The 12,254-nt window shown below is 44.4% G+C and overlaps 1 protein-coding gene across 1 annotated transcript in view; it reads right to left on the bottom strand.

Moving 5' to 3' along the window:
* TRAPPC8 (trafficking protein particle complex 8) overlaps nt 1–12,254 on the bottom strand; it is a 75,269-nt gene that overhangs the window by 26,982 nt on the left and 36,033 nt on the right. The window contains exons 13-14 of the mRNA XM_025192835.1: nt 5,148–5,372; nt 1,355–1,463 (exon numbers count right to left, since the gene is read on the bottom strand). Of these exons, the coding sequence (XP_025048620.1) occupies nt 1,355–1,463; nt 5,148–5,372 (334 nt within the window). The remainder of the gene's footprint in view (nt 1–1,354; nt 1,464–5,147; nt 5,373–12,254) is intronic.

Raw genomic sequence — 12,254 nt, 5'->3', positions numbered from 1 at the left:
GAAAGAGGGCCTAAAGTACTATGGGGGCAAGAAGACCTTAAAGAGACCTGTAAACTAAATTATACAGACTTTTCAGACAATGAGAGAGTACAACCAGTTGCTTTTTTTTTTAATTTGGTAAATACAACCAATATTCCTAGTGTTCTAGAAACACTGTTGTAATATGTAGATTAGCGATTCTCAACCAGGGTGCTAAGAGATTTCTTTAAAAGCAAAATGAATATTGGCACAATTACATGTGCAAGCACCTAAATATGATTCACAAGATAAACCCAGGAATTTCAAACAGGAACGTTTTTGATTCATGGATTTCTACTTGATGGTCTTTGGGCTTTTTGCCACGTAAGAACCGTTTCCCCCCTCTCCACGCCATAGTCAAAAAAATGAGTGGAAATGAAATTGAAACCGGAAGCCACTAAATTCAGAAAAGTTATGGAGGGTTACCTTGCGTCTAAAAAGATTGTGAACTACTGATGTAAAATGGTCATCCCTAGCAAACATTCTAATCTCTAAACCAATGCTGGTCAATGTTTTTGGCAGGTATGCCACAAGTTATACCCCACCCCCTACAAATGCTGCTGTTAACTACATCCCCCACCACACCAGCCCCAGAGGCACACCTGATGAGAGTTTGAGTCCTGGGGCACTGGAATGGAGACAGAGGGGTTCAAACCTCTGGTGGTTATGCAGATTGGGGGCAAACTGCTGCTATGAGAAGTTATTCTCAAAATCCAGATTAACCCTTCCCTGGCTTTAGGCATATTCAGAATTCTCACCCGTAAAAACTTTAGGTGGTCACATACTTTAGACACCTAAACGATAGGGGGCATGTGGGGAGAGAAGAAGTGAGGAAGGTGTTGAGGCCACTTGGACTTCAGGTATCTAAATTCTGACTATGCAAATCCAGGCCTAGGGTGACCAGACATAAGAGAAGACATTTATAAACAAGACTTAATTACAAAACTTCATTCAGAGATTCTCTGTCCACAGAACAGAAGTAAGAGCTCTATGTTTATTTTCCCTGAAGGAAAAAGTAAGTTTTCATAAGGTGCAATTGATTAAAAAAGGCTATTAAAAAGATTTTTAAAACAGAAAGATAGTGGTTATTCCTTATTTTAGGATTGACATCTTAAGGGAAAAGCATTTCAAGCTCAAGTTTAAATTGCTGAGAAGGGAAGCTTACTACACTAACTGTTAGCTTACTACACTAACTGATGCAATATATGAAGCCAAGGATATTACAATAACAGAAGAGAAAAATACCAACCAGCCTGAAGAAGTGTTTCTGCTTCTTAAAGCTGAACCTTGCGCAATTAGGAGACCTTTATTAACAAACAACTGAAAATTCACTAACCTTCAGCTGGTCGCCTGTTATGCCCGAAGAATACGCGTGTTGCTGAGCTGTTAATATATGGTAAAGGAAGCTGTGGTAGAGGGCCATCAGGTGACAGCTGGGTTACGTTCTGAGAGAAGCAGGAAGTAAATTAAAAAAAATAAAAACAAAAATATTTTGTGATTATTCCTCCACAAATCTGTTTTCAAACACTGGCAGAATTAAGTTATACAACATTGTTAAACTGGCACTTTTTTCTTTTTTAAGGCGGCAACTTCGTTGATGCCTAGCATTATCCTTCTCTTTATTAAAATGTTAATACTCATAGTATTCTGGTGGTCTAAAAGGTAAGGAGCAAAAACAAAACAAAATAAAACCAACAAAACTAGAACATTCTATTTTGAGCATCCCAGAGCAAGGATGAGTGCTGCCTATAAATATCAAAACTCAAAAGCTATAATTCAGTGGTCTCCAACCTTAAGTAGGAGATCACCTTTGGCATTTAAAAGCAACCCAACATCTAGCGTGAGCCGCCACCTCCGCCTCTCCCCCTGCCTAGCAGGTAAGTCTGTGGGGAGAGAAGCGGGAGCAAATCAAGAAAAAATTATTTGAGGGCACACCTCCTCAGCAGGTAAGTCCTAGCCAGCCGGAACCCCACTCAACTTACCTCTGCAGCACTATACCTCACTGCAGGGGCCTCAATCTAGCCCCTGCCCCTTCCCTCCCCCACAGACTGACCTGCAGGGCTGGGGCAAGTGTGCATGCACACAGGCACTCAGCCCCCCCAAGCCAGGGTCAGATGAACTCCAAGAGTCTCTGAGATCTACTGGTGGATCGAGATCCACTGGTTGGTGACCACTGCTGTAAATCATTGTTCAAGGATCTATCCATACTTCCCTGATGTTACAAACTAGACTGACTGTGGAACAGAACTGGTGTACCATGTGGAGTGGGTTTTGCAGAAGGCTGCAGTCCATTCTTCCAAAATTGTGCCTTTTGAGCAAAAAATTCTTTTTAATCTGGTTTCCTAGAAAAATTTGCATATGGCCATTACACAGATAACTTGTATTTCAAAACTGAGGCAGTATTAAAAAATGTGCAGTCATAAGAGAAAATATGGTAATTTATATTAATACTGTATATTCTCACATAGAACATGCCCCTTGTTTTTGAAAGGCAGAAGGAAGAAAAAAAGGGCTTTCCAGAGTTATGGCTGCAAAGAGCAGGGAAAAAGCTTAATCTTTAACTGACTTGTGCTCCTTTAATTACTCAACTAAAGCAGAATCCCTAGCTGTCACTTAAGACTGGTTTCCACAGATAAATCTAAGAGTCTGAAAACAGTAAATGGGCCTGAGCTCAAGAGGTTGTGAAATAAGAGAAGACCAGGAGCAGCTAACTGACACAAAAACTGCCCTATGAAAGGCTAGCTTGATTAGCAGAACAATCAAAAACATTAACAGGGAGACATTATCACTAATGTCTGTAGACTGAGTAATAATAAACCATTAAAGTTAACCCAGTTCCTCAGTTGCCTGAAGAGTAATACCACAGATGCTGCACTGAGGAGCAGGAATCAAAGCAGGGTGGCTTCCTAGGCAGAAGTCAGTTTCCCTCCTTAACACAAACACCCCAATTTAGATGATGTGACATTTAGGGGGAAAGGTGCATTTTGTCAAACAGTATGTTTGTTGCCTAAAAACTACAGAATCCCGATGAGACTATGCCAAGATAAAGTCTTATTGCCATATTTACTCAAATAAGACTAGGTTTTCCCCCCCCTTAAATCAGCATGGGAAAAAAAAAAGCTCCTCATCTTACATTCACATACAAGGGAATCTCACTAAAATACAACTTCTATAATTAAACTACTGCCAAAAACTTGTGCTCGGTACTGGAAACCAAGTTGATTTTTTGAAGTGGATCAAATGCAACCAACACCAAGCACAACAATAATACATGGCCCATGTTAAGCAAACATACTGACAGGACCGTACCACAAGATTCAGATGGGCTACACTAACTTAAGACATATGGTGGTGCACATTGCGCTCACAGTCCCCTTCAGCGCCGACTCTTTCAAGACATGGTCAACCACTACACTGCATACATTTCAACTTCTTCTTCACCCTCACAGCTGAGCTGCACTTCTCTTTCCCATTTCCAATTATTCCTGTTTCTTCACCAGCCTTAAATGTCTAGCAAACATCACCAAATGGGGCCCCAAACAGTTCACCCAGAATGCTTCCGTCAGCCCCTCTCTCAGCCTGTTGCACATAATTAGTGTGGCTCTGCCCTCCAGGACATGGAGCTGGCCCAGGTTGCCTTGTGTCTCATCTGTATGTACATTTTTCGAACATCCCAGGACCTACAACAAGAACACCCAAGTCCCATGAGTCAGGGGCTAATTAGCACATGGATCCTGTGAGTATGGGACAGGGTATCTGGAGTTCACACACATATTAAGCAGTGCTGTGCTGTGGGGTCAACATGGCTTGAAATAGTTAGCTCTGCTGGGGCCCAGCCCGATGAACTGTCTGGTAAAATTGTGAGACTTAGCTTTGGACTAGTAATATACATAGTTTGTATAAGTAGGTATAAAAGTACTGCTTAATAGCGTGTTTATGGAATCCCTGTGCTAAAGCTTGCAGCAGTTTCAAAAAAGATTAAATGAATCAATCCTGGTTGAACTATACTGTGGGTACCCATAGACAATTTGCTTATATGGAAATCACTAGAGGCATGTTTATTTCAAACACAGTGTTTTTAAATTTGTGCCTCACTTCTATGTGCTCAGGGAGAGCAGGATGTGAAAGCAAGAAGAGGGAAGGGCTGCAGGTGAAGGGGGGGGCCAGAGGGCAAGGGGGCTACTTAACCCCCCCAGATTTATTTTCCTTGCTATAGCAGTGGGAAGGGGGCAAATTCAAGGCAAATCTCCAATAATTAGATTCTATATCTGGAAAATTATAATACATTTGTAAGTTTTCCATATATAGAGTCTAATTATAGGGGTGATCATCTTCTATTCAGGGTCATTGTCCTCATCTTGTATTCAAGTAAATATGGATATTTTTCACCTTTTCAATTACATACACAAGACAGAGTAAAAATGTATATAGCATCCCTTTCCAAGAATGCCTTTCAACCTAGGTTTCTATAAAATAGAAGAACCATTTATGTCTTTGTGTGACATCCCAAATTAGGGTGGGATCATATGCAGATTTTAAATTTAGCTTATTCTGAAACTGCAAAGTTTTCATGTTTAAAGTTTGTATTTTAAACCCATCAATTCAAACTCAGCAATAATGCATCTGCAAAGGTACTTAAGAATGCAACTCAAAGCAAAAAAATGTTAATTTATTTTGCTGCATTTTTAGGTTTTCTGTTAAGAGACTAACAATCCTGTACTCGGGAAAAGGAAGAGATTCCTTTTCAATTAGTAGAATATGAATTATTTGTTTAAAATATTCAACTCTCCATATAAAATTGGAGAGACTATGGACTTCATATTTTAAGGTTTTGCTAATGGTCTCAAATTGAGCACAGAAGTTGGTAGTACATTCCAGACTTAAGCACATGCATGCTATCAAACAACAGATACAATGCATCATTCCAATTTAATTCACTGCTGCACGACATGGGAGTCTAGCACAATGCAGACATTAATTTAATACACAATGATTTTCTGTGACTGGAATATTTTAAGCATTCTGCTAGAGTTAGAAAAAGACCTAATACTATTAAAAAAGAGGATGCAATGTACACATGAGATTAACAACATTTAAGCTACTTAAGAAATAAAGCATTTACTACTTACCTTGTAAACATAAAGATATTCTCGGAGAAAGGCCCCTTGCTGAGCTGCAGGTTGTTTACTGTCATTGATCAAAATATGCCTGAAGGCAGACACAGCATTATCAAGCTGCCGAAGCGTAAAAGATTGGCGACCAATAGTGAAGTTAATGTGATCCTCTGCAAGAGACCAACCTTTTCCTTTATAAACTTGCATGGCCTGACAGTAGCAACGTAAGGCATGTTTCTTCTGCAAGAAAAGATTCAGATTGTTCTTCAAATATCATTTGTCTTAATATTAAAAAGTGTATTAAGTTACACAGCAGGGGACAATAAAGAAATCATTTGGGTCCAGACAGATTATAGTACTAGAGGTTAAAATGAGTCTTCCAAGGTAACAGCAACTAGAAGAGAGTTATAACAGTATATCAAGCCAAAATTAATCATCAGGTAAATAAAGTAAGGTACTATATGGTAGCAAACAACCACTTTATTTATCTGAAATTATTTGCTTGCACTAAGTCCTAAAATATTAAATGCCCCTTGTCTCAAGAGATGCTTGGGCTCAGATGTATGGCAGTAAGAGCAGAAGACAGGAGGGAAAAAAAGTGTTATACATGCATAAGAATGTTTGAGATTCTGATATGGCTCAGAACACACTACAACCTAGCATTCATCTTGAATGCCTGTGAGCTGTTAGCTTCATAGATAGGAAACTAAAATTAAAAAGGAGCTGCATGACTTGCACAAGATAACGCAGAAAATCAGAGGGAGAGCATGTGGGACTGAACACAGGCATCTTAAATCTATGATTAGCTACCTAACCCCTGGACCAGTTTTTTCTAGAGCTTAAAAATAATCTTCCAAGTACTCTAAAATACTATGAGAATTAAGTTAAAGGAACAGTCAGCCTTAAAGATCAACTGCAAAGCTGAAGTAAAAAACTAAGTTACCAAATTTGTTGAATAGCTTCTAAAACAGCATTTCTCGACTCATGGGTCATGACCCAAAAGTGGCTTGCAAGAACATATGAAAGGGTAACTAACGAACTTTAAAAATGGATTCTCCTTTAATGGAGAAAAATGTGGGAAACTGTGGGTTTTCCCTTGCAGGCCTGAAGAGTTCCAGCCTGCAAGGGGGTGTTTAGGGCCCCTCTGCCCCACACACCCACCCCCAGCCCAACACACTGCAGGGCTGGGGGGAACTGGCCAATGTTTACAAGTTGTCCTGGTACAAAAGGTTGAGAACCACTGCTCTAAAACAAAAACAGGCCGTAGGTTAATCTGGATCTTTTTCCATCTTCTTGCCCTGTCAGAACAATACATCTTTCTTATCTAGAAAGTGCCAAGGTGGCAGAGGGAGGAGCCAGACAACCCCTCCTCACAAAGTACCAAACAGTTAACACACTAGTTCTAAAGCCAGGATACCCATTATTGCCATTGCACAACAACAGCCTATCACACATGTTAAAAGGGATTCCTCAATTAATTTAGTAGTCATATTAAACATACTAAATGTAAACATTAAAGTAAAGCTGTCTCCAGCATATTTTTGTTTTAATAAATTGGGATCAAATTGTATATTTGGAGAGTATGGTATAACAATCAAAAGTCAATGAAAATTATATACACACACACACACACACACACAATTTTTTATACATATATTTTCTCATTCACACACTATGTATATATAAATTTATATAAATTTCATGCAAGTAAACCCCCCCACATAGAAGCCCACTTCTAAAAAAAAAAATCTGTATTCCCTTTATATTAATCACATTGTAGAACAGTTAAGTGAAATTGAATTACTGGTAAACATAAGTTGTAATCATGAAACTTAAAAACAGATCGATTAAAAAATATTTAAAATAATCTCCATAGGACATACTGACCAGTTTTAATAAGAAACTAAAGAAAGCTTTTGGAGATGAGATTTCGCCACAGACTGACAAATTGATACGGCTGTGCAAAGCTTCGGTAGACAATTCTATTTGGCGGAGATTCGACTTGATTCAGCAGCCGAATCTCTGAATCATGATCAAATCGGGAGACCCATTAAAAAGGTCCAAATTGAATCGGAAGCCTACGAATCAATTCAGAAAAAGACTGGGAGATTCAGAAGGCAGGTTTGCAGCAAACAGAAACTGAGAAGGGGGGGTGGAATACTGCTCTGATATTGACTTCTGTAGGTGGCTAGTGACTGTGATCTTTCCCCGAGTTCCCTTACAAACACAGTGCTCTGGGGGAGGGACACAGAAACAATGGCTGCGTGTGAAGTGATCTGTGACTTTTGTGAGCGCTCTCAAACCAGACCAGCAGCATCTGAAAGACTCTGCCTTGCGATCTACTGTCTTGGTAGCTAGCTAGTCTCTCTTCTTCCGTTTTCCCTGTGTCATCACTGTGCACTGAAGGAATGCTGCACAACATATATTACAAACACATGCACATTTTGCAGCACATCAAACATTATGAAGTGTGCTGGAAAGGCAGGTGCCAGGTCTACTGGCAGGGGAGGGAGAGCTGCAAGTCCCCCTCCCCCACCACAATATAGATGCACCCTCTTTTCCTGGCAGCAATGAGTCTTCTACTGCTAGTGGGAGCCGTGTGCGCACTTGCACCACCTCCACTAACACCAGCATAACAGTCTCCATCCCAGTTTCAGTTCCCAGCGTAAGCCTTCCAGTGCTACAGGAGGAGCTGGATCTGGAAGCAGCAGAGCCATGTGCTATAGCTAAGGAAATTCTGGGGAAGGAGGGGGAATCTGAATTTTTGCTCCACACCCCTCAAAGCTCTCCTACAAGCAGGTCTTGTCTACAAGGCGCTTTGGAAGAAGTTGTGGGAGCAGGTGGCTCAGCTCCTTCTCCTGCTGTGCCTCTGCCTGGCGAAGAGGGGGATAAGGCAGGATGGATCCCCACCCTCAACCCAGAAGTGGGTGGGTAGTGTAGTGTGGGATCATTTTGAGGTGGCAGATGATCCCAGGTATGCTACCTGCCAGCACTGCCAAAGGCAGATCAGCCAGGGCAAGGAGGTGAAACACTTCACCACCACAGCGATGCTGCTGCACCTCAGAAGGCAGCACCCCCTTGCCCTTCTTCCTCCTCAGCCTCACATAAGTGGGAGCGTGCCCAAAAAGAAGCTGCTCCAATGCCCCCGTCCCCAAGAAGCAGAGGCAGGCCATCCTGGACCAGTGGGGGAAAGGCAGGGACAAAAGGGGGCATGTTCCCAAGGCGAGCAAGGTCACCCAAAGCAGTGGAGAGATGCTTGCTCTGGATGGCCAGCCCTTCTCCTTTGTTGAGCACCCAGGGTTCAGGCAGCTCATGGCACTCATGGCCCCAATGCACCAAGTGAACACACACACCCCCCACCTTTAGCAGGACGGTGGTGCCCTCCCCGTATGAGGTATGCAGGGAGTACTTAAGGGAGAAGCTGCGCAAGGCAGGGCTGCAGGTGGCCTTACACTTCACCTCGGACATCTGGAGCAGCCAGGGTGGAGATCCCGCCTTCCTCTCCCTTAAAGGGCACTAGTGCGAGCAGTCAGAACATTGGCAGGCTCTTCTTCAACCGCAGGTGATAGATGAGTCCCACACAGCAACAGAGATCATGGGGGCCATTAAATGCATGGCAAAGGGGTGGCTTGTTGGGCAGGGCAAGCTCACCTGTGGGTTCATGGTCACTGACAATGGGCCCAATATGGTCAAGGCAGTGCATGTCAACTTTGTTGGCATCCGCTGTGTGGCACACAAGTTCCACCTTAGTCAGGGACACCTTAGAGGGGGACAGGGCTCCCAGTGATGGTGCTGTTACTAGCAGCCAGCTCATTTCGAAACTCAGGAAGGTGGTGGGGTACTTGCAGCAGAGCATCAAGGGAGGCAAAATGCTGCGGGAGAAACAGGCAGAGCTGAGCATCCCACAACACAAAATCATGCAGGGTGTGGACACTCAGACCTCCACATACCTGATGCTCAAACGGCTGGACCAGCAACAGAAGGCCATCCATGAGATGGCCTTGCTCGGGGAGATTGGGATCAGTGGCCCCCTTAACAGAGCTGAGTGGGATACCATCTCCCAGATCTTCCTCGAGGCCACCAAGAGCCTCAGCACTGGCGATGCCCTCCTTAGCCAAGTGATCCCCGTAGCAAAGGAGCTTGAGAATGAAAAGGAGAAGTCCCGGGGGAAATAGATGTTCCTTGCTGGGGCAAGTCGCTTTTACCAGAGGTGCAGGCACTGGTGAAGCGTCTAAAGAAGGGCATCAAAGAACAGCTGGATCCGCTGCGGTCCAGTACGGTCCACATGCTGGCAGCCATGTGCGACCCGAGGATGAAGGGGAGCGTCTGCAGCAACAAAACCCTCAATCACTGGCAGGAGGTGCAGGTGAATAGAGTCAGGGAGGCAGAAGGGCAGCAGCGGGGGGGGGGACACGGAAGAGGGGGCTCTACTTTCCTGTGCCAGCACTCCAACCACACACCAAATCTCCTCCACCACTGCCAATCTGGGCCAAGAGCATGGCTTCAATGTTGGGGTCCAAAGGCACCACACACCCCACCATCCAGCAGATAGCGTGGAGGCCTCAATAGCTACCTCTCTCACTGAGCACATGAAGCCACTGCACTGCGACCCCTTGGCCTATTGGGCAATCCGCATCCAGATGTGGCAGGATCTGGCCACAATTGCCCAGGAACACCTGTCCTGTCCTGTCCACCAACCAGTGTTCCAAGCCAGAGGGTGTACAGCATTGCTGGTGATGTTGTGACTAGGCCTGGGCAAATAGGGAAGTATTCAGTTCTGATTCAGCCGATTCGGAGAACAGCGATTCAATTTGGATCAGTCCTGAATCAATTTGTCCAAATCAATTATGGAAGATTCGGTGCCGATTTGGAGAGATTCAGCTCGGCCAGGGAGAGGCAGGCATAGCCAGGCAGCCGCAGGTTCTTCCGTGGCTCCTCCAGCTGTGCCTGACTCTCCCCAGGTGGGGGGGAGCCATGGAAGAAGCCCCCCTGGCTGCCCTGCCTGGCCCCATGCCTTGCCCAGCCCCAGCCTAGTCCTGGCACTTTAAGAAAAAAAAGCCCCGCACTCACTGGCTACAGCAGTGGTGACTGGGGCCTCTGAGTGCTCGTGGCAGAGCCCTCCTGCGCAACACGGGGCAGTGAGGATCTCACGTGGCTTCCCTAGATGTGCCCATCTCTGCCCCAGCGGGGGGGAGCTGTGAGGGCTATGCCCTACCAGCGTGGGGGACGCGATGCACGTGTGGCTGGCTCCGGGCAGCAGCAGGGCATAGCCCCCACTCCCAGCGCTGGCACACCTGCATCAGTGCTGGGAGCAGGGGCTCCACCCTGCCACCGCTTTCCCGCTGGTGCAGGGGGTGTGGGATGCAGGCTGTCTGCGTTACGCACCCCCCACCCCCACCCCTCTCCCCAAGTAACGTGTCCCCCACCCCAGTTGGGCAGCTTGTCCCAGCCCCAATTCCTCCCTCCCCCACAGACTTACCAGCTGGAGGCATCTGTCAGCTGCCTGTTTAGTCTGTGGCTGAATCTCTGAATCAGCTGAATCTTTTCCAAGTCAATTTGGATGCTTCGAATCGATTCAGAGCTTTTACTTGGTCTCCCAATTCGATTCAGATTCAGAGATTTGGTTCCCAAAACTGGGCCGAATCTCCTCCGAAGCAAATCAACTACTGAAGCTTTGCACAGCTCTAGTTGTGACAACCCACCACACCTCCTTGGATCCTGGTTTGGTGGAGCAGCTGCTGTTCCTGAAAGTGAACCTCCCGCTGCTGGGGTTGCCCAAGCTCCACATTCAAATGGAGAGAGTGCCACCCTCCCCACTCTGCACCTATTTGCTTTTTTTAATTTGGTTTCAGAACCTTGAGGTGCACCTTCACAGAAACCCCTGGACCACTCTGCCTGAAACCTGGCAGGCCTCATGCCCATAAAAGGGCCTACCATCCATGCTGCATTCATCCCACTCTGCCTTAACACAAGCAAGTGATATGAGTTTTGCTTTCAACAGTTTGAGGTTCACTTTCACAGAAACCCCTGCACCTATCTAATCAAGAAACTTGGTGTTTGTTTTGGTAGAATTTGCTGAAATGCCTTTGGTCTCCCGAGTCTGCAAAAAAAAAAAAAAAAAAAAAAATGACAAAGTTCTAGGTATTTTAGTGATTCCCCATTATAGTCTATGACCGAATTGGCACTGAATCTCCTTATCTAAATTGGCCAAATCGAATCTGGACAGCGATTCGAATCACTGTCCCTTCGAATCGGCCAAACCCAAATCCAAATGGAATACCTGCTGCTTTGCACAGGCCTAATAGACTCTAGCAAGCAAAGTTTAAGAGTGTAGCTATGACACCATACATGACAGCAAACAGCCAAAATCCACACATTTCAGGTTACCCAGTATATTGGAAACCAGCATATGTAAAACTTAACCTACAAAAAAAAAAAAGAAAAAAAAAAATCTTGTGCGTATGAAATACCAACAGCTGCCAAAAGCAAATTTAGACCTGAAGCTCCATCTACAGACCAGAAGAAACATGGACAAAAATTCACTTTAGAAACTAACACCTTCTCTCAAACAAGGCTGTATTACAGTCATATTCTAACCATCTTCTTCCAATGCAACCCTCAGAGCTGGTCCCTAGCAACATAATCTCCAGTCCAAAGGGGGTGATGTCCTGCCAGAAAAATTTGCTAGTTGGAAAATGCGCAGCGCTTCACACAACACATTCTGCTGGGGCATTTCTATGAAGTCTCAGTCAAAATGGACAGAAATGCGTTAGGCACAACTGGCAGCAGGAAAGTAAAGCTCACCTGACAAACCTCAAAAGATTATGCTATATTTAAAAAAAAAAAAAGCTGTGCAGAGAGAATGACAACATGAAAAGATTAAATAAGTCAGACACTATGATGATGGAAACCATTTAAGCCTGCAAGACAGGATTTCTCCTTACATCAGTATTTTGAACATGTCAAAATAATATGGCTGAGAAGGCAGTTTTGCTGTCACATAGGAGAACTTGCCTTTATGCTGTGAAACAGAAAATTCTCTTCTCAAAGAGCCTCGAAAAGTTAAAATCTCAAACAAGCTGGCATCGTACTGGAGAGAACTCCACAGGTTCCTATGCTCAG

This window comes from Alligator sinensis, unplaced genomic scaffold (assembly GCF_000455745.1).
Source record: "Alligator sinensis unplaced genomic scaffold, ASM45574v1 scaffold548_1, whole genome shotgun sequence".
Lineage (NCBI taxonomy): Eukaryota > Metazoa > Chordata > Crocodylia > Alligatoridae > Alligator > Alligator sinensis.
This window is presented reverse-complemented; position numbering and strand designations above follow the sequence as displayed.